We start from the raw sequence: 21,676 nt of genomic DNA, 5'->3' as shown, positions 1-21,676 counted from the left end.
CGGCTCCCCCCTGGGAGGGCATTAGCCCCCCACTACGCCCCCCCTACCCTGGGTGTGAGCTCTGCTCCTCGGTGAGCCACTCGCCCCCTTGCACAAGAGCGTGAGCCCTCGTGCCCCTGTGGGGGGGGCCCTCCGAACCTCGCACACCTGCCGCTCGCTCAGCGCTACGACTTCCTGCCGGGAGCTCATTGCCCGCCGCAGCTTCCTGCCGGGGGGAGAGCGCGAGCAGCGCGGCGTGGGTGGCAGCGCCGGAGGAGCCAGCGCCGGACGCGCCACGGCCCAGGTAGGTGCGGGCCCCCCCGCCCGGCTGCAGCCACAGGAAGCCGGACGTGGCGTCTGTCCCCCGGGGCCGGCCAGATGCACGGACGCTCCCCTCCGCCTCCAGCTGCTAGCATCAGCCTGCCATCTGGGTGACCCTATTGTGCGCTGGATTCGGGGCTGGGGCCCTCTCGGGGGCCGGGCGAGGGCCCTGGACTGGGGGGTCTCCAGCCTGTCCTGTGGGTCTGAGCCAGACTCTGCTTGGCCCCCTGTCTGTGAAATCCCCCCGCCTCTCCTGATGGGGAGTTGGAGTGGGGGGCCTCTCAGCTCCCCCAAATCTCCAGTCACTGGCCCAGACCCACGGCGCTATTCCCTGGACCCCGCGCGGCCACTCCCGGAGACGGGGGCTGTGGCCCCCCAGCCGGGGCTTGTGCCTGTGACCCCTGCAGGGACAGAGGTGGGGGCGAGGCTCAGTGGGGGCCTTGGGCGCTGTCCGGAGATGGGGCCTGGACCAGGCATCTCCCCTCTGGGGCCCGCTGGGGTTCGCAGATGAGGTTGCGAAGGGGCCAGTGGTGACCCTGGGGGGCTGCCCAGAGCAGGTGTTGCCGTGGGGCACGGTGGGGTTGGGCACCGGGGGGCAGCGTCTCCAGGGTGTGCCGCGCCCCCCGATACCATCTCGGCTTTTCCTGTTTTGCTGCCTCGAGCGCGAGCTCCATCCGCGGGGCGTTGGCGTGGGCACGGCGCCCCCCTCGGGCCGGGACAGGCAGTGCAAGCATGCGGCCAGGGCCCACGCGGAGCCGGATGGTCACTCAACGGCGCCGTGGGGTTGGGACCCTTCAACCCCAACCCACCGTTAGCCCTGGGCTCCCCTGCTGCTCCCCCACCTATCCGGTGTCACTCAACCCTGACCCACAACCCCCATTAGCCCTGGGCTCCCCCCTGCTCCCCCATCTCTCCACTGCCCGTCAACCCCGACCCACAGCCCCCATTAGCCCTGGGCTCCCCCTTGGCCCCCCCCCACCTCTCCACTGCCCCTCAACCCCGACCCACAGCCCCCATTAGCCCTGGGCTCCCCCACTGCCCCCCCACCTCTCCACTGCCCCTCAACCCCGACCCACAGCCCCCGTTAGCCCTGGGCTCCCCCACTGCCCCCCCTTCCAGTGCCCCTCAACCCCGACCCACAGCCCCTGTTAGCCCTGGGCTCCCCCTTGGCCCCCCCACCTCTCCACTGCCCCTCAACCCCGACCCACAGCCCCCGTTAGCCCTGGGTTCCCCCCTGCCCCCCCACCTCTCCACTGCCCCTCAACCCCGACCCACAGCGCCCGTTAGCCCCGGGCTCCCCCACTGCTCCCCCCCACCTCTCCAGTGCCCCCATCAGCCCTGGTCTCCCCACCCTACTCCTGCTGGTGCCCCTCAATCCTGACCTTGATGGGGGTCCCCCCCATCTTGTTCTCCAGCTCCCCTACACCCCCCCCTGGTTCCTCTCGAGTGAGTTCCCAAGCGCTGCCGGTTTCCGCCCCTAACCGACCCGGTGGTTTGTGGTCGCCCCTTGGCCACGCTCCAGGGCTCAGGCTGCCCGGCCAGGGCCTGTTTGCAGGAGCGGCACTGGCAGGGCCTGGCCTGGATGGGGGCCTGCCAGGGAGACGCGTCCAGCCCTGTGTGGGGCTGTGCCCCTCTGACACATGGGGACTGGGACAGGCGCAGGATGGGGGTCGTGACTGGGAGCCAGGACTCCGGGTTCTGTCGTGGTTCGGGGGTGGGGGGTCTAGTGGGTAGAGCAGGGGGGGCTAGGGGTCAGGACTCCTGGGTTGTCTCCCCGGCTCTGGGAGGGGAGTGGGGACTGGTGGGTTAGAGCAGGGGGTGCTGGGAGCCAGGACTCCTGGGTTCTCTCCCCAGCTCTGGGAGGGGAGTGGGGGGAGGGCTGGGAACCAGGATTCCTGGGTTCTTTCCCGGGCTCTGGGAGAGGAGTGGGGGCTGGTGGGTTAGAGCAGGGGGGGCTGGGAGCCAGGACTCCTGGGTTCTCTCCCCAGCTCTGGGAGGGGACTGGGGCCTGGCTGGGAGCTGTGTGACTTGGGGCTGGTCCCTGCTCCCAGCAGAGCGTCAGTTTCCTTTCTCACCCTTTGTGTGTTTTGGGCTGCGAGTGCTGTGGGGCTGGGACTGTCTCTTCCTCTGTGTCTGGGCAGCACCTGAACTCATGGGCCTTTGATCTGGGCAGTGGGGGAGGAGCAACTGGGCAGAGCCCAGGGAGTTTGGGTAGGTCCTATTATAATAAGGGACAATCAGAGAGGTGTGACTCTGGCGTGTGTGGGGATGGTGCAGACGGCTGGGGCAGCGGGAGCCTGGCGCACCCCGGGGTCTCTGGCCCAGGGGCCTGGCCTGCGTGTGAGCTGGGCCCCCCTGCGGCTGTTTGCCGGGAGCTTGGTGCAGGCCCCAGCCGAGGCTCCCCGGGGGCGGCAGCTGCAGCGAGAGCTGGGCGCCGCTGGGGTGGAAACCGCAGCTGCAGAGACGGAGCCGAGCGGCGCCTGAGCCAGCAGCCCCGCTCCCTCCACCCACCTGCTGCAGCAGCAGATCCGGCCTCCCCCACCCCGGTGACTCAGCCTCGCCCCCCAGGAACCGGCAGGATCCGGTCCCACCATCAGCCAAGCCTGGGACCCGGCGCGCTGGGCGCTGCACAGACCCCACGAGAGACGGGCTCAGTGATGCCAGGCTCAAGGGTCGAGGGCCTGGTGCAGATATCACAGCCGGGCAGCAGCAGAGCCAGGGATGGAACCCAGGTGTCCTGGCTCCCAGCCCCCCTGCTCCAACCCACCAGGCCCCACTCCCCTCCCAGAGCCGGGGAGAGAACCCCGGAGTCCTGGCTCCCAGCCCCCCTGCTCCAACCCACCAGCCCCCCTCCCCTCCCCTCACAGAGCCGGGGAGAGAACCCAGGAGTCCTGGCTCCCAGCCCCCCTGCTCCAACCCACCAGCCCCCCTCCCCTCCCCTCACAGAGCCGGGGAGAGAACCCAGGAGTCCTGGCTCCCAGTCCCCCCTGCTCCAACCCACCAGCCCCCACTCTCCTCACAGAGACTGGGAGAGAACCCCGGAGTTCTGGCTCCCAGCCCCTGCTCCAACCCACCAGCCCGCACTCCCCTCCCAGAGCCAGGGAGAGAACCCAGAAGTCCTGGCTCCCAGCCCCCACTGCTCTAACCCACCAGCCCCCACTCTCCTCACAGAGATGGGGAGAGAACCCCGGAGTCCTGGCTCCCAGCCCCTGCTCTAACCCACCAGCCCCCCGTCCCCTCCCAGAGCCGGGGAGAGAACCCAGGCATCCTGGCTCCCAGCCCCTGCTCTAACCCACCAGCCCGCACTTCCCTCCCAGAGCTGGGGAGAGAACCCCGGAGTCCTGGCTCTCAGCCCCTGCTCCAACCCACCAGCCCGTACTCCCCTCCCAGAGCTGGGGAGAGAACCCAGGAGTCCTGGCTCCCAGACCCCCCTGCTCTAACCACCAGCCCCCACTCCCCTCCCAGAGCTGGGGAACGGACCCAGGAGTCCTGGCTCCCAGCCCCCCCTGCTCTAACAACCAGCCCCCACTCTCCTCCCAGAGCCGGGGACAGAACCCAGGAATCTGGAGAGATCCCATGCACTGCTACAGACTAGGGACCGAGTGGCTAGGCAGCAGATCTGCAGAAAAGGACCTGGGGGTCACAGTGGATGAGAAGCTGGATCTGAGTCAACAGTGTGCTCTTGTTGCCAAGAAGGCTAACGGCATTTTGGGCTGTATAAGTAGGGGCATTGCCAGCAGATCGAGGAACGTGATCGTTCCCCTCTATTCGGCACTGGTGAGGCCTCATCTGGAATACTGTGTCCAGTTTTGGGCCCCACACTACAAGAAGGATGTGGAAAAATTGGAAAGAGTCCAGCAGAGGGCAACAAAAATGATTAGGGGTCTGGAGCACATGACTTATGAGGAGAGGCTGAGGGAACTGGGGTTATTTAGTCTGCAGAAGAGAAGAATGAGGGGGGATTTGATAGCAGCCTTCAACTACCTGAAGGGGGGTTCCAAAGAGGATGGCTCTAGACTGTTCTCAGTGGTGGCAGATGACAGAACAAGGAGTAATGGTCTCAAGTTGCAGTGGGGGAGGTTTAGGTTGGATATTAGGAAACACTATTTCACTAGGAGGGTGGTGAAGCACTGGAATGGGTTACCTAGGGAGGTGGTGGAATCTCCATCCTTAGAGGTTTTTAAGGTCAGGCTTGACAAAGCCCTGGCTGGGATGATTTAGTTGGGGTTGGTCCTGCTTTGAGCAGGGGGTTGGACTAGATACCTCCTAAGGTCCCTTCCAACCCTGATCTTCTATGAGTCCTGGCTCCCAGACTCGCCCACCCTGCTCTAACCCACCAAGCTCCACTCCCCTCCCAGAGTCTGGGAGAGAACCCAGAAGTTGGGGTTCCCAGCCCCTCCCCTAAATACTAAACCCCACTGTAACGAACTGGGACTGTTCTTAATGTGGTCTTTAAATGCTTTACTGGCTGGCTGAGAGTCATGGTAAATCGCAGGAAGCCAGGGGTGCAGGGCCTAGTGTCCCCCCACACTCCATGACAACTGGTGGCAGCGGCGGGATCTACTGCACCCCGTGGACGGTGCTGTCTGCAGTAAGTGACTGGGGAGCAGTAAAATGAAGGGGGATTGACGGGGACCAGGTGGGCTGAAGAGTCAGAGAGAGACGGTTTCAGGGGGCGATTCACCCCTGGGAGTGTGTGACCAGCGAGAAGGACTGTTGCAGTAACAGGGTCCTCCGGGGGATCGCAGCGAGCGGTCCCAGGGCAGAGGAGCTGCAGCTCGACCCTGGCAGAGAGGTGGTGACCTGAAGAAGGGCTGGCACACTAGGGGTCCCCCTGGAACGGTGGAAAGCGGAGAGCACAGGCCGGCGAGTGGCCAGCAGGAGGATGGATGCTAAACGCCTTAAGAGCGACCTGGTGGAGCTGTGCAAGCAGAGGCGGCTGCGCATTGGGAGGCTCACCAAAGAACAGCTCATTGCCCGGCTGGAGGAGAGGGATCGCTTGGATGAACCGAGCCCTGTCCCTGAGGCCAGCCGCCCGGCGGATGCAGCGTGGGCCCCGGGGCCTGACATGGCTGGGAGGGGTCAGACTGCTGCCGAGGACATCCCGAGACCCGGCCTACCTATACCTAGGGGAGGGGTTGGGGGAAGCCCAGCGAATACCGAGGGCACCCCGACCCCGGCGGCCAGCAGGGGATCGTCCCGGCAGAGCTCCCCGTCCCTGGAGCAGAGGCGGCTGGAATATGAATGGAAAATGAGACAAGCTTGAGTTAAGGAAGCAAGAACTGAAGCAGAAGCGAAAAGAATGGAAAAAGCGTCAGCATAAAAAGAAACAACGTCAGCAGGAGCTGGAAGAGAAGGAGAACCAAGGTCAGCATGAGCGGGAACTGGCCAGGCTGAGGAGCAGTGGGGCCCCGGCTGCGGTGAGCGAGGGGGGACCCAAGACTGCAAAGAGCTTTGATAAGTGCTTCCTGGCCCAGCGTAAGGAGGGGGAGGACATGGAGACCTTCCTGACGGCCTTTGAAAATACCTGCGAGCTGCTCCAGGTTGACCCTGCAGACAGGCTCCAGTTTCTCATCCCCTCACTGGACCCCACAGCCAGGGAGGTGTACAGCCGACTGAAAGGGGCGGAGACAGGGGACTACGAACTGTTCAGAAAGGCCCTGCTCCGCGAGTTTGGGCTGAGCCCTGAGATGTACCGGAAAAGGTTCCGCAGTCAGCGTAAAACCCGTGAGGTCACATACCTACAACTAGCCAACCGGGCGCAGGGGTATCCCCGCAAGTGGACAGCTGGGGCCCAAACTATAGAGGACCTGCTTGACCTATTCGTACTGGAGCACGTGTATGAGCAGTGCCCATCCGACCTGAGGCGATGGTTGATGGACCAGAAGCCAGAGAACCCGCAGCATGCAGGCCAGCTCGCCGACGAGTTTGTGAACAGTCGGACAGGGGATGACAGGGAGGAGTCCCAAAGGAACAGGCCCGTCACAACGCAGAGAGAGAGTGACCCTGGGACCTCCCAGCGGGGAAACATGGCGAACCCTCTCCCAAGGGGAACACCCAGTGTCAGGACCAACCGACCGGCTCGAGGGGACCCACAGGACATGGGCTGTTATCACTGTGGCCAGAGAGGCCACGTTCGGGCCCAGTGCCCCAAGCTCAAGGACAGACTGAGCAGACCGAACCCACAGAGGATCAACTTGGTAGAGACCCAGCCGGACAAGGTAAAAACAGCCCAGGCAAGCAGGGCTGACAGCTTCCCAACGGCTCAGGCGGGAGGGGTGCCCCCGGCCAGCTCCTCTGGGGGGCCGGATGCTCCGGACTCAAGGTTCTCCGTTTACAGGGTGGGCGCGGGGCTGTCCCTGCGGAGAGAGTACCTTGTTCCCCTGGAGGTGGATGGGAGGAAGGTCAATGGATACTGGGATACGGGCGCAGAGGTGACACTGGCCCGGCCCGAGGTGGTAGCTGCAGATCAGTTGATACCCAACACCTACCTGACCCTGACGGGGGTGGGCGGGACTCCATTCAAGGTGCCCGTGGCGAGGGTACACCTGAAGTGGGGGGCCAAGGAGGGCCCCAAGGAAGTGGGGGTGCACCACCATTTGCCCACTGAGGTGTTAATGGGGGGGGGGACCTTGAGGACTGGCCAAGCAACCCCCAGGGTGCCCTGCTCGTAACCTGTAGCCAGAGCTGGCGAGGGGCACTGCACCCTGACAACGGTGGGGACGGAACACCCAGGGACACGGATCAGGGAGGCTGCGGCTTCAGACCTAGCTGGCAAAAGAGAGCAGGTGGTCATCCCTGTCCCAGCTGCTAAGTTCCAGGCCAAATTGCAAAAAAATTTCTCTTTGTGAAAAATAAGGGACCTGGCCGACCTCAGTGCGGTACAGACCATGGGACGAGGTGGCCAGAAAAGGTTCCTGTGGGAGAAGGGGTTCCTGTACCAAGAATGGGCTCCCCCAGGGGAAATGGAGTCAGGGGGGATCAGGAGGCAGCTGGTGGTACCCCAGAAGTATCGCCGCCAGCTGCTGTGCCGGGCCCATGACATTCCCCTCTCAGGGCACCAGGGAACCTGGCGTACCCAGCAGAGGCTGCTACGGAGCTTTTACTGGCCTGGGGTCTTTGTTACTGTCCGACAGTACTGCGGATCCTGGACCCCTGTCAGAGGGGGAGGAAGGCCTGGGACAAGGGGAAATGGCTTTAGGACCCTTGCCCAGCATAGAGGAGCCTTTCCAGAGGGCGGCCAGGGTAAAAAGGGGGGCTCTGAACCAAGAGAGCCCGAATCACCGACCTCCAGACTGGAGCGCTGGGAGAAGACCACAGCCCAGTTGGAACCCCAGAGGTATGGGGGTGGGAAAAGGGCACAGGCCGCATAAACCTTCCCACATGCGAACTACCAGTGCCATCGAGCACCCCTGACCTAAGTGGGGGGCGTGAAACTGAAGGGGCCTGGTGTAATTCTCACCCAGGAATGGGAGGGATGCTGGGGCATCCACAGGAATGGGGGTAGGTTCGAACTTCCCCAGGTCACTGGCTGAAGTGACCCCGCTCAGTTCAGTCTTGAAGGGGGGAGAGATGTGATGAACTGGGTCTGTTCTTAATGTGGTCTTTGAATCCTGAGTGGGGAGTGTTGGCTGGGAAGGCAGGGGAGTGTGGCTAGGATGGTCTGCATTGGAGGATGGGATACTGACCGAGGGAGAATACCTGAGCATGTAACATGAGAACCCAGGAAGGGGTTAGAGGCCAGGTGACACCTTTGCCCGGGAAACTGAACAAAGGCTGGGAGAGGAGCCAGGAGTGGCTGGGTGAGAGATGCTGGAGGGAGTTGGAGTTGTCAGGAGCTGGCTGGTGTAATGGAGGGGAGCCCAGGCAGGGCTCTGACCTCCCAAGGGGGCTGTGGGGCCCTGCGACCCCAAAATGGACCTAACTGAGGGGGGTCCTGTTGTGTGTACCTGCAAGACCTGTCTTGGACTGTGTTCCTGTCATCTAAATAAACCTTCTGCTTTACTGGCTGGCTGAGAGTCATGGTGAATCGCAGGAAGCCGGGGGTGCAGGGCCTTGTGTCCCCCCACACTCCGTGACACCCACTCCCTGAGCTGGGAAGAGAACCCAGGAGTCCTGGCTCCCCTCCCCCACACCCCCAGGTGCAATGGAGGCCGTCTCTCTGGCCGGGGGTCCCCCTAACTCCCTCTCTCCCCCCCCCCCAGGTGCGATGGAGGCCGTCTCTCTGGCCAGGGTCCCCCTAACTCTCTCCCCCCCCCCCAGGTGCAATGGAGGCCATCTCTCTGGCCGGGGTGCTCTGGGCCTTCGTGCTGGTTCTCCCGGCGGTGCTGGCCACGGCTCTCTGCATCGGCTGCCGGGACACGGGGTCTCCTGGTAAGTCCAGTGCCCCCCCCTCCCCGCCCCCATACAACGTGGCCCGGGCCTGGGGGGCTGCACATGGGCTGCCCCAGCTCCAGCCATGGGGGCAGCGTGACATTCACCTGCCCCCCATGCCTTTCTGCCCCCCCAGGTACCCCCTTACCCCCACCCCTGCTCCCCCCCAGAACCCCCCCACAAACACCCTGCTCCCCCCAGGGAAACCCCCACACGTTCCTCCCCCCTGAGCCCCCCCAACATACACCCTGCTCCCCTCCAGACCCCACACCAGCCCCCTCCCCCGTGCTGGGCTACCATGGGGGGTCCTGTCCCCTCAATCTCTCCCATCCCCCGCAGGAGCAGAGTGGGACGGCCCCCCCCTGCCCCCACCCCTAACGCTGCGCCCTGCTCTCTCGCCAGCCCACGGAGCCCAGGCAGTCGGGGACTACGAGTACAAGTGAGTCCGTCTGTCCCCATGTCTGTCTGTCTGTCTGTCTGTCGCACAACGAGGGAGCTGCCCGGCAGGGGCTTGGGGTCCCTGGGGGAGGGGCGAAGGGCGGGGCAGTGGGGTGGGGTGTTAAGGGCTGGGATTGGCCAGGGGGCAGGGGGGTCTGGGCATAGGGGGGCTCCCTTGGGGTGAGTTTGGGGGGGCAGGGGGGCTCCCTGGGGGTATCTGGCAGGTGCTGAGGGGGGACCTTGCCTGGCTCTAATGGCATCTCCTCTGCCCCCCACAGACCCCCACCTTGTGTCCCCCCCAACAGCTTCATGGTGCTGACCAGAGCCAACTGTGAGTACCCCCCATGCACCCCCCCTGTACCCCTGTGACCCCTCGTATCCCCTGCACCCCACCCCATACCCCTGTGACCCCTCGTATCCCCTGCACCCCACCCCGTACCCCTGTAACCCCTTGTATTCCCTGCACCCCACCCTGTATCCCTGTAACCCCTTGTATCCCCCGCACCCCATCCTGTACCCCTGTAACCCCTTGTATCCCCCGCACCCCACCCTGTACCCCTGTAACCCCTTGTATCCCCTGCACCCCACCCTGTACCCCTGTAACCCCTTGTATCCCCTGCACCCCATCCCCTATTCCCCACCCCCACCCTGTACCCCTGTGACCCCTCGTATCCCCTGCAACCTGTAATGATGCGGTTCTGGCAGGACCCAACTGAGGTGCCAACTCAGGACAAATTGCTCAAACAGGGCAGTTACAGCCCAAGGCTGGGGTTTTTCCACCTCTAAGGCAAACCAAACCAGCCAGACTAGGAGGACTTCGGTCTCACCCCACTGGCTAACCACAAGTCACACAAGCAATCTCCTTAGACACTCCAGTTTCCCAGTATTACCACCAGTGCCACTCGTTATGGGGACGAATGGTTATGAAAACCAATACCCCAGTAAAAGAAAAAGGTTCTCCTGATCCCAAAGGACCAAGCCCCAGACCCAGGTCAATATACAAATCAGATCTTACCCACAAATCACGCTGTTGCCAATCCTTTAGAATCTAAAATCTAAAGGTTTATTCGTAAAAGGAAAAAGATAGAGATGAGAGTTAGAATTGGTTAAATGGAATCAATTACATACAGTAATGGCACAGTTCTTGGTTCAGGCTTGCAGCAGCGATGGAATAAACTGCAGGTTCAAATCAAGTCTCTGGAATACATCCCCCGCTGGGATGGGTCCTCAGTCCTTTGTTCAGAGCTTCAGTTTGTAGCAAAGTCCCTCCAGAGGTAAGAAGCAGGATTGAAGACAAGATGGAGATGAGGCATCAGCCTTATATAGTCTTTTCCAGGTGTAAGATCACCTCTTTGTTCTTACTGTGGAAAATTACAGCAAAATGGAGTCTGGAGTCACATGGGCCAGTCCCTGCATACTTTGCTGAGTTACAAGGCGTATCTGCCTTCTCTCAATGGGTCCATTGTATAGCTGATGGTCCTTAATGGGCCATCAAGCAGGCTAGACAGAGCTAACACCAGTTTGTCTGGGATGTCACCCAGCAGCATAGCATAAGTGTGAAATACAGACAGTATAGAGCCAATATTTATAACTTCAACTACAAAACTGATACACACATATAGACAGCATAATCATAACCAGTAAACCATAACCTAGTCCTAGACACCCCATTTGACCCCCTTTATACAAGATTTGGTGCCACTACAGGACCTTGGTGGCACCTTAAAGACTAACAGATTTATTTGGGCATAAGCTTTCGTGAGTAAAAACCTCACTTCTTCGGATGCATAGAGTGCATCCACTCTATGCATCCGAAGAAGTGAGGTTTTTACTCATGAAAGCTTATGCCCAAATAAATCTGTTAGTCTTTAAGGTGCCACCAGACTCCTTGTTGTTTTTGTAGATACAGACTAACACGGCTACCCCCTGATACAGGACCTTGGTTGCAACCATGTTCTATATGGTCCCAGATTATGTCAATAATGTCACACACCCCGTCCACTATTCCCCACCCCCACCCTGTTCCCCTGTGACCCCTCGTCTCCCCTGCACCCATCCCCTATTCCCCACCCCCACCCTGTACTCCCTGCTCCCCCATCCCCGGCCATGTGCCCCACTGCACCTCCACACCTTGAACCCCCATCTTCCCACCCCCTGCCCCCCAGTCACGCCATTGTCCTGTCTCCCCAGATCCCTCCAGGAACCAGATCAAACAGCAACCAGTGCCACCCGCTGAGCAGTTCCTGTCCATCCCGTGAGTACCCCAGCGACCCCCCCTCCCTGCCCTGCCCCCCACTCCCGGGACACCCCCATTCTGAGCAGTTCCTGTCCACCCCATGAGTACCCCAGCGACCCCCATCCCTGCCCTGCCCCCCACCCTGAGCAGTTCCTGTCCATCCCGTGAGTACCCCAGCAACCCCCCTCCCTGCCCTGCCCCCCACTCCTGGGACACCCCCATCCTGAGCAGTTCCTGTCCATCCCGTGAGTACCCCGGCGACCCCCCTCCCTGCCCTGCCCCCCACCCTGAGCAGTTCCTGTCCATCCCGTGAGTACCCCAGCGACCCCCCCTCCCTGCCCTGCCCCCCACTCCTGGGACACCCCCATCCTGAGCAGTTCCTGTCCATCCCGTGAGTACCCCGGCGACCCCCCTCCCTGTCCTGCCCCCCACCCTGAGCAGTTCCTGTCCATCCCGTGAGTACCCCAGCGACCCCCCCTCCCTGCCCTGCCCCCCACTCCTGGGACACCCCCATCCTGAGCAGTTCCTGTCCATCCCGTGAGTACCCCGGCGACCCCCCCTCCCTGCCCTGCCCCCCACTCCTGGGACACCCCCATCCTGAGCAGTTCCTGTCCATCCTGTGAGTACCCCGGCGACCCCCCCTCCCTGCCCTGCCCCCCACTCCCGGGACACCCCCATCCTGAGCAGTTCCTGTCCATCCCGTGAGTACCCCAGCGACCCCCCCTCCCTGCCCTGCCCCCCACTCCCGGGACACCCCCATTCTGAGCAATTCCTGTCCATCCTGTGAGTACCCCAGTGACCCCCCTCCCTGCCCTGCCCCCCACTCCCGGGACACCCCCATCCTGAGCAGTTCCTGTCCATCCCATGAGTACCCCAGCGACCCCCATCCCTGCCCTGCCCCCCACCCTGAGCAGTTCCTGTCCATCCCGTGAGTACCCCAGCGACCCCCCCCCCTCCCTGCCCTGCCCCCCACTTCCGGGACACCCCCATCCTGAGCAGTTCCTGTCCACCCCATGAGTACCCCAGCAACCCCCCTCCCTGCCCTGCCCCCCATCCTGAGCAGTTCCTGTCCATCCCATGAGTACCCCGGCGACTCCCCTCCCTGCCCTGCCCCCCACCCTGAGCAGTTCCTGTCCATCCCATGAGTACCCCGGCGACTCCCCTCCCTGCCCTGCCCCCCATCCTGAGCAGTTCCTGTCCATCCCATGAGTACCCCGGCGACCCCCCCTCCCTGCCCTGCCCCCCACCCTGAGCAGTTCCTGTCCATCCCATGAGTACCCCAGCAACCCCCCCCTTCCTGCCCTGCTCCCCACCCCCAGGATACCCCCACTCTGAGCAGTTCCTGTACATTGCTGACTTCCACCCCATGGGGCTTTCCCTCAATCCCTGCCCAGAACCCGTGGCTCCCCCAGTGCCCCATGAGTCCACCCCACAGGCCTTGGCCGCCCCAGATCCAGTCTCTTGGGCTGGTGGGTGCCGGCCGGGCCCCACAGACACTGCTGGGGGGTGGGGGGGCGCTGCAGTCACCTTGCTGTGGTGTGTCAGCAGGGATAAGTCAGGGTGTGTGTTGGTGCAAGCGTGTCAGGGCGTGTGCTGGTGTCACAGAGCCACAGGGTCGGGACTACAGACCCCAGGGGTCCCACTCTTCCTCCAGGGTGAGCCCCACGAGTCCCCCTGAGTCGGAGCCTGAGGGAGACGTGTCACCCCCAGCGCCAGCTCCTGCGGGGCCAGGCAGCGGCTGCAGACCCAGCCGGGTCCCTGTGGGACTGGCCGGGCACAGCCCTCGGGTAGCCCAGAGAGAAGCAGGTTAAAGCCCAGCCCGGCCCGGCCCGCTGCAGAGACCCCCTGGCTCCTGCTCTGAGCCCTGTCCGCTCCCTGGCTCCCCCCCAGCCAACACTTACCAGCCCCGCCTGGCTCCTCTGTCCTCCCCGGCGGGGCACACCTGGCTGCCTGCCTGCGGGTGGGGGGGCGCCAGGCAGTCGTTAGCAAACGTCCCGGTGATTGGATTTGCCATTGACTTCACACACGCTCCATGGACCTGGCCCAAACCCTCACACCTGCATCGCTGGGCCTCTGCAGAGAGCACAGGGCCCTTCCCACCCGCCAGTGAACAATGCAGCATCCAGGGAAACTGAGGCACCCACCGTATTCACTCAAAATCTTACAGAAAATTCCTCTCCGGGGGTATGGTGGGCGTGTGCTCCGGATGGGGCAGGACATGTCGGGGATGGCAGGGGTGTCCGTGTGCTGGCTGGGGGGGGCTCAGGCCTGGCCTGCCCCTCCTAATCCAGCCCCCCATCCATTTCAGGCGATCCCCACAAGCGCCCCAGAGCCGCCAAGTCTCCTTCACCAGGACAGAGACCGACAACGGTGAGTGGGGGGGGGGGGGTGAGAGAAATGGGGATGTGCAGACAGAAACACGGGGAGACAGACAGGGGGATGGATAGACGGCTGGGGGGGACGGATGAGATAGTCGTGATGGACAGACAGACGGGGGATGGGCAAATGGGGGATGGGCGGACGGTTTGGGGGATGGGCGGACGGCTGGGGGGACGGGCAGATGGCTGGGGGGACGGGCAGATGGGATAGCAGTGATGGACAGACAGACGGCTGGGGGGACGGGGACGGGGGATGGACGGCCGGGATATCAGTGATGGACAGACAGATGGACGGGGAGGATGGAGGAGGCGGGAGTGACAGGCAGAGATATGGGGAGGGGGAGGAGGGGTCATTGGTCTTTGGGGGTGACTGACACCTTTCTCTCCCCTCCCCCTCTAGACAGCGTCCCCAGCTACGAGAATGAGGGTGAGTCTGGACCACCCCCCTCCCCGGGAAGCGTGGGGGGGGGCAGGGGCCAGTGTCAGAACCACTGCCAGGTTGGGGGGGCAGGACGATGCAGGTGATGGGAGGGGGTGGGGTGGGCAGAGGGTGGGGCAGGAGTCGGGAGGGGGGGTGGGGGGGTGGGCAGAGGGTGGGGGGCAGGCAGGAGGGGAAGGGGCAGGGAGAGAAGGGGTCAGAGCAGCCGGTGCCCCCCTATGCTAACCCACCCCCCGTGTCTCAATTGCAGAGCGACCCCGTGGGGACGACGACGACGACAACGACTATAACAACGAGATCTACACCCCCGGCTACGTGTACGGGCTGCAGGGGAGGAGCTGTTGGGGGAAGATGGGCAGGGAGATGAGAGGGGGGAGACGGACTCGGGGCGGGAGATGGGCCGGGGAGGCCTGGGGGGACAGCCCATGGGGTGGCAGGACTGGGCGTGACACTGGAGCCAAGCCTGGGGGTCAAAGATCATGGATGGGAATTGTGACAGATTGCCCCCCCTACCGGGGGACCACCTGATGTTCTGGGGTCCCACTGAGCCCCCCCGGTTCCACCCGCCTGGGCTCCCTCACCCTGCCCTGCTGAGCCAGGCCCTCAAGCCACCTCCAGCACACACAGGTAGGGCCAGACACAGACACAGACATGGAGATTGCCCAGCACTCAAGTGCAAACCCCCTGTGGAGAGTGAACCCCAAATTGTATCATCTGGCACTGCCCAGAGACCCGCAGAGCGCAAGCTCCTGAAATCCACCCCCTCCTCAATGTGGGGGAAGATCTGCACAGCTTTCGGCCCCCGGCTATGAATCCCACACACGGGTTTAGAGAAAACAAAAACAAGTTTATTCACCACAAAGGATAGATGTGAAGTGATGATGAGGGACAGCAAACAGATCAAGGCAGATTACCGTAGTAAAACCGCAACCTGAGCCTAACACACGAGATAGGTGGGATATAAATGAGTAAATTCTCACCCTGAGTGATAACCAGCCGGGCAGACTCTTCAGGCACAAGCTGCCTTGGCTTTCCCAGGTTTTCATTCACAGGCTAAAGCTCCTTCTAGCCTGGGCCCATCACTTCCCCCAGTTCAGTCCTTGCCCCTCAGGCGTTTCCAGGTGTGTTGTTGCGGGGGGAGTGAGGTCCCCCCAGGATGTCATTTCCCCCTTTTCTATCTTCTCCCCACTTGCTGGAAAGCTCTTTTTCTGTGGCCTGGCTCAGACAGTCCCCATTGTGTGGTGCTCTCTCTGAGAGGTTTTTAAGGCCCGGCTTGACAAAGCCCTGGCTGGAATGATTCAGTTGGGAATTGGTCCTGCTTTGAGCAGGGGGTTGGACTAGATACCTCCTGAGGGCCCTTCCAACCCTGATATTCTATGATTCTATGATTCTATTGTACGCAGTTCCTGGGGTGATCCTTGTGCTTGTGCATTTCCTCAACAAGCCATTAACGTTGTTGTACCTGGAAGGCTGCTTGTGGGTGTTCTCAACCTCACAACATGTTTCAGTAACACTTACACAGCCAAACTTCATAACTTCACATACGACGATAGCACCTACAATCTAACGAAATATTAATATCTAGCAGATCAGGACTTTTAGAATGACACCTCACAAGGCAGACTTTGTACAAACATACCCTAGTGACATGACAGTGGTGAATATGGGGGTGTCAGGGTGTCACAGGGGTCATTGCTATGGGGGGGGTTGGGGCAGGGTCAGAGGCAGGAGTGTGGTGCATGCTCTGGTTGGTCAGTCTCACCCTTCCCATTCCACCCCCTGCAGTGAGGTGCTTCCCGACAGCGTCACCGAGACGTCCCCCACGGAGCTGGTCACCTCGGGGCCAGAGCTCAGGGACAGCGCGTCCTCAGGTGAGTCGGGGCCACCGCCCAGCCCACCCATCTCCCACAGGGCCGGAGCAGAGGGCCACTCTGAGTACCTGTCCCCCAGCATTGGCGTGGGCCCATACTGTCCCGGGACCGTTTCTGAGTGGATCTAGTGTCAGGCAGTTCCACTGTCCCCTGCAATCAGCATTAACCTCTCTCTGCCCCCTGGCATTGCGCTGGGGGGGGGAACAGCCAACTGACCCCTTCTTGCCCTGGTCACTATCTCATCCCTCGCGCCCCATTTGGGTGTGTCCCCGGCCCCCAGTCACCCAGCTGTATTGGGATCCAGGTGTAATCTGTAGGGAGAGGGGTGACCCGAACATCTCTGGGTGGGTCCCAGATTGGAGCCTGGGGGGTGGGGCCTGGGGAGTTCCCAGGTCCCTGCTGTGGGGAGAAGTTGGAGGGCAGGCCCTCCCCGCTCACTGACCCCTTCTCTCGCTCTCTGGCAGTGGGAATGGGGGATGAGTACGAGAACATGCCGGAGGCCCAGAGGGAGTCGCTGGGTGAGTGCGGGACCCCCAGCCCCATCTGTCTGTCCGTGCCTGGCCCAGCTCATGGAGGGGGGATCCTGGAACTGGGGCTGACGGGGGAAAGAGAGCGATTCTCGGGCAGGGACCATGGGGAGGAGCAGCAGGGGAGGGGTTGGGGGAGGAGATGAGACTGAACCCCCCCCCCACGGGATCCCCAGGGGCCGGGTCGAGATCCCAGTGCATAGGTGGGGGGGTAGTGGGGACTGAACCCCCCAGGGGCCAGTGCACGGGGATCCCCTGGAGCAGTTCCTCCATCCCCAGTCGGGGGTCCCCCTGCACCCCCCGTGGCTCACTGCCCCCGATCGCTCCCCACAGCTGACAGCCTGGAGTACGTCAACATGCCAGAGCCTGTATCCGGCCTCCCTGACGCCCACTACGGTGAGTGTGTTTGGGGGGGTGTCTGCCCCTCCCCCGCTATTGTGAGTGGGGGGGTCCCCAAGCCTGGGGGACCTGTCCTCCCAGGAACCCACCTCGCTGGGGACCCAGGAACCTCCTTACAAGCCAGGTGTATGAGTAGCACCCAAGGGGGCTGGGCTGTGGGGAGGCCTTGTGTGTGGGGCTGGGGAGGGCGGTTCTGAGGATCCCTGAGGGTGGGGCCTGGGAGGATTGTGAGGAGCCTGGGGGGGGGTTCTGGGGAGCATGGGGGGAGGGGGCCGGAGCAGTTCTGGGACAGTCCCGTGGGGAGGGGCTGGGGGGGCGGTTCTGGGAAAGCCCTGGGGGGCCGAAGGGGTTCTGGGGAGCCCCAAGGGTTGGGTTTGGGGGGGTTTCTGGGAAGCCCCGTCTCACCCCCTCCGGCTCCCGTCACAGGCGCCAGCGACCGGGAGAGCGAGGACGACGGGCCCGACTACGAGAACCTGCACCGCTGAGCGCGAGGTACGATGCCCCTGGCCGCCCCCCCACGCCTTCCCTGCCCCAGCCCCCCCCATGCCTACCCCGCCCCAGCCCCCCCATGCCTACCCCGCCCCTCCACCCTGTGCCCTGCCCTGGCCCCCCCACACCTTCCTTGCCCCACCTCCGCCCTGTGCCCTGCACCCCAAACCCTGACCCCTCCCCACCCTCACCAGCACTCCCAGGGCCACCTGCTCAGGCTGCACCACGTGGGAGCCTCCACAAAGGACTCTGGGAGGGGAAGGGCCTCCCCACTTACCGCCCCCATGGCTGTGGTAGCAGCCGTCCCGTGCAGGAGGGGCTGGGTCCCCATCTGTCTCTCCACCCTGGGTCCCCGTTACCCTGGACTGCCTGGTTCCCCCCAGCGCAGGGGCCCAGGTCGGACCCGTTCCCCCCCATGACCCCCCGGCTCTCTGTTGCAGGCAGACCCCCAGCTCTGGAGAGCGACCCCCCCCGCCCCCCGCGGGGAACCCGCCTTCGAGGAGCGAACCAACAGCTGGATGAGCCCCGAGGAACCTTGCCACAGGGGGCCTGAGAAACTCCCCTGCTGGCCCCCCCTGCACCCCACATCCTGAGAAACCACCTGTGAAAGCCCCACGTGAGGGCTCCTTCTGCCACCTGAGATCCCCCCCCCGGGCTCCCTGCCCCCCAGCCACCATCGTTAATTTATTGCCCTTCCCCCACTCAATGCTGGTTCTGCACCTTTTCTGACATAGCCTGAGAATTTCCCAGCATCCTTTGAGGTCTCCCCCCCCATGTCCCCCACCCCTGGGGGGCAGCCTGGGCCCCCAGATACCACGGGGGGCGCGGTCATGGGCCGCACTGGGAGCCCCCCACCCTCTGCTGTGCTGAGCGACCCTAGCGCGTCCGGTCGCTGAATAAAGCCGTAGGTGCCGCCTGCGTCCATCTGTCACAGGGCCTGTCTTTATTCTCCCACCGAGGGGCTGGACTGGCCCTGCCCGCCCCGCTGTCCCAGCTCGAAGCCGCCTGGCCATGGGGGGCACCGGCTGCCCTGGCGTCTGAGCGGGGAGGGGGGTCAGGCCCTGGCCCCACGGGGCGGAACCGGCTGAGAGCCCTGGGAGGGGACCCACATTGCCGGGTTACACAGCGTGGGGGGCAGGGGCGTCACTGCAGGGGGCCTGCTGGGCCCAGCCGAGAGCCTGGGGCCAGGACCCCCGCCGGCTCTCGCCAGGGTGGGCAGCGGGACATGGGCAGTTCTGCACACCCAGGCGAGCGCCCCCCATCCCCGCCAGGGGCTGTTTTCTCTGTGTGCCCAGCAGCGGGGGCAACTGGGATCTTTGCTGCGCTGCCCCATCCCTCCTGGAGCCACCCTGCCCCACCGTGCGGGAGCTGCACTGTCCCCATAAGGTACGGTGAACGGGTCCCCACGCCAGTGTCACAGAGTCCCCGGGCGATGCTCTGGAACTGCTCCCCACAAAGCCAGTCAGGACTCTGGTGAAGTCTCCTCTCTGGGAGCAGACTGTCTTCAGGGCAAGGAGCTCACACGGCTTCACCTCCTGGGTCTGACCCCGGAGCATTCAGCATCTGCCCCTCCGTGCGCTTCCCACAGCGAGTCTGTCCAGGCGGGGTCCTGAGGGAGCCAGAGAGTCCTGCATCCCCACTTCGCAGTCAGACGTGACTCTCAGCCAGCTGGTAACACAGAGGTTTATTAGACGACAGGAATACGGTCTAAACCAGAGCTTGTTGGTACAGTGGCGAACGGGACCCCTCGGCCGGGTCCATGATGGGGTCTGCACTTCACCTTACGTCCCCAGCCAGCTCCAACTCTGAAACCCCCTCCAGCCCCTCCTCCTCTGGGCTTTGACTCTTTCCTGGGCCAGGAGGTCACCTGATCTCTTTGTTCTCCAACACCTTCAATTGGCACCTTTGCAGGGGAGGGGCCCAGTCCATCAGGAGACAGGGTGTCGGCCATTCTCTGTGCAGACAGGATCACAGGGGCCCACTTGGGCTCTGCAACAATCACTCCTCCTGATCCCCCCACCTAGAGCAGGGGTAGGCAACCTATGGCACGTGTGCCGAAGGTGGCACGTGAGCTGATTTTCAGTGGCACTCACACTGCCTGGGTCCTGGCCACTGGTCCGGGGGGCTCTGCATTTTAATTTAATTTTAAATGAAGCTTCTTCAACATTTAAAAACCCTTATTTACTTTACATACAACAATAGTTTAGTTCTATACTATAGACGTATAGAAAGAGACCTTCTAAAAACATTAAAATGTCTGACTGGCACGGGAAACCTTAAATCAGTGTGAATATAGGAAGCCTCGGCACACCACTTCTGAGAGGTTGCTGACTCCTGACCTAGATGCTTAAGAAATACATGGGGGGAAACTGAGGCACCCACACAGTATTCAGAGGAAACATTAAGAACAGTCCCACTTCGTCACATCAGTGCCCCACAGGGCAATGTGGGGCAGGGGGATGGTGCTGGTACCCCCAGGGCACTACGCCAGGAGTGTTTGTCAGGGGCACTGCGCAGGTCGGTGCAGCCGAAACCTGGGGTCCTGGCCTTGCCCCACAGCCCATGGGGGTCAGGGCATGGCACACCGGGAGGGCAGCACCCAGACCATAGGGCATACACGGGGGTAGGGGGAGGTTTGCAGACCCCAAATCAGGGCCCCATTGGACTAGGCATGGCACACAACGAAACACAGCCCCACAGCCAGAGGGGCTGCCCTGCCTCATAGCAACTGGGGGGCTGCGGTGATGGGGGAGGCCGCAGGCGGCCCGAGGCCGTGAGGAGCAGTGGGGGCTGTGGTGTGGCAGGGAGGAGGTAGGATAGGGCGAGGGAAGGCAATGGAGCCCCGCTGGGTGCTGGCTGGGAGAGGGGGGGGGCTGGGGGCCCTGTCGGAAGTGGCAGGCGGCTGTGGGACAGGGGGAGGTGACGCTCTGACAGGAAGCCCCAGTACAGGCGATGCGCTGTCACACCCGCCTGCCACAGACTCACAGCTGGACCCCTGAGCGCAGGTGAGCAACCCGCTGGGCCAGAGTGGGAAACTGGGGGGGCCCTGTCCCTGCCATCCTGCCCCACAGCATGGGGGGGGCTGCCCTGTCCCTGCCGTCCTGCCCCACAGCACGAGTGGGGGGAGCTGCCCTGTCCCTGCCGTCCTGCCCCACAGCGTGGGGGCGGGGCGGGGGGGGTCTGTGTCCTGGAGCTCAGGCAACACCATGCAGGAAGGATGTGGGGATAGCTCAGTGCCGGAGCGGGGCAGGGAGCCAGGCCCCACACTGGGGGGGGCTTAGGGGGCACAGACCAGGAACAGGCCCCACTGACTCCAATGGAGCTACGGCTGAGTGATGCCAGCCTGGGGTCTGGCCCCATTGATGCTAATAGAGCAGGGCCGATGGCCCCCGCTCGCTTCCCGTCTGCTCGCCACCCCCCCCCCCGACCTCACCACATCCTGCACCGCCGGGCAGTGGAAACGTGTGGGGGAGGGGAGGACCAGAATCGAGGGGCTCAGGGCCAGGCCAGGGCGCTGCCCTTCACCCCCGTAATGGGGGCAGCCCCCTCAGTGTGTCACTAGTGCTTCCCGCCCGGCCCCGTTCCTCTCGTCTGGCCCAGCCGTGAGCCCTGTTTCTGTTCGGCACCCACGAGGTTAACGATGCCCGGTCCCTGGGCTGGCTGCAGTGCCCATGGGCCCTGCCAGGGAGCTGCCTGCCCTGGGGCCTCCCGTGGGGTAGCAGCACCTGCCCCTGGCTGCTCTGGGGCTGGGGCCTGCTGCAGGGCCAGGGGTGTCATGGGGTCCCCGGGCGATGCTCTGGAACTGCTCCCCACAAAGCCAGTCAGGACTTTGGGGAGCCTCCTCTCCCTTGGAGCAGACTGTCTTCAGGGCAAGAAGCTCACATGGCTTCACCTCCTGGGTCTCTCCTGGGAGCATTCAGCATCTGCCCCTCCGTGCGCTTCCCACAGCGAGTCCGCCCAGGCGGGGTCCTGGGGAAGCCAGAGGGTCCTGCACCCCCACTTCGCAGTCACACGTGACTCTCAGCCAGCCAGGGACACAGTAGGTTTATTAGACGACAGGAGCACCTGTCACGGACTCACAGATCGTGCCCACTCTTGGCCCCGTGCAGTCCGTGGGGGGTGCCCCTTTCAGTGCGACAGCCCTTCTCAGGGGTCCACTCTCTCCCGGGGTCAGGCCCCTCCACCTCCTGGAGCCGCACCTCTCTGAGCCTTAGCACGTCTGTCTC

General features: G+C 63.2%; 1 protein-coding gene across 1 annotated transcript; it reads left to right on the top strand.

The window, feature by feature from the left end:
• Positions 1 to 228: 228 nt before the first annotated feature.
• On the top strand, positions 229 to 17,980 carry LOC128837201 (linker for activation of T-cells family member 1-like). Its single transcript, XM_054028171.1, has 13 exons — positions 229 to 283; positions 8,563 to 8,673; positions 9,013 to 9,112; positions 9,390 to 9,442; positions 11,302 to 11,365; positions 13,656 to 13,717; positions 14,126 to 14,152; positions 14,415 to 14,481; positions 15,950 to 16,035; positions 16,500 to 16,553; positions 16,896 to 16,958; positions 17,388 to 17,453; positions 17,891 to 17,980. The coding sequence occupies exons 2-12, from the start codon at positions 8,568 to 8,570 to the stop codon at positions 17,444 to 17,446; spliced, it is 741 nt and encodes a 246-aa protein (XP_053884146.1). The 5' UTR covers positions 229 to 283; positions 8,563 to 8,567; the 3' UTR covers positions 17,447 to 17,453; positions 17,891 to 17,980.
• Positions 17,981 to 21,676: the final 3,696 nt, after the last annotated feature.

Source organism: Malaclemys terrapin, chromosome 4 (genome assembly GCF_027887155.1).
Source record: "Malaclemys terrapin pileata isolate rMalTer1 chromosome 4, rMalTer1.hap1, whole genome shotgun sequence".
Classification (NCBI taxonomy): domain Eukaryota; kingdom Metazoa; phylum Chordata; order Testudines; family Emydidae; genus Malaclemys; species Malaclemys terrapin.
Note: the sequence above shows the minus strand (reverse complement) of the source record. Positions and strands in the feature narration are given on the sequence as shown.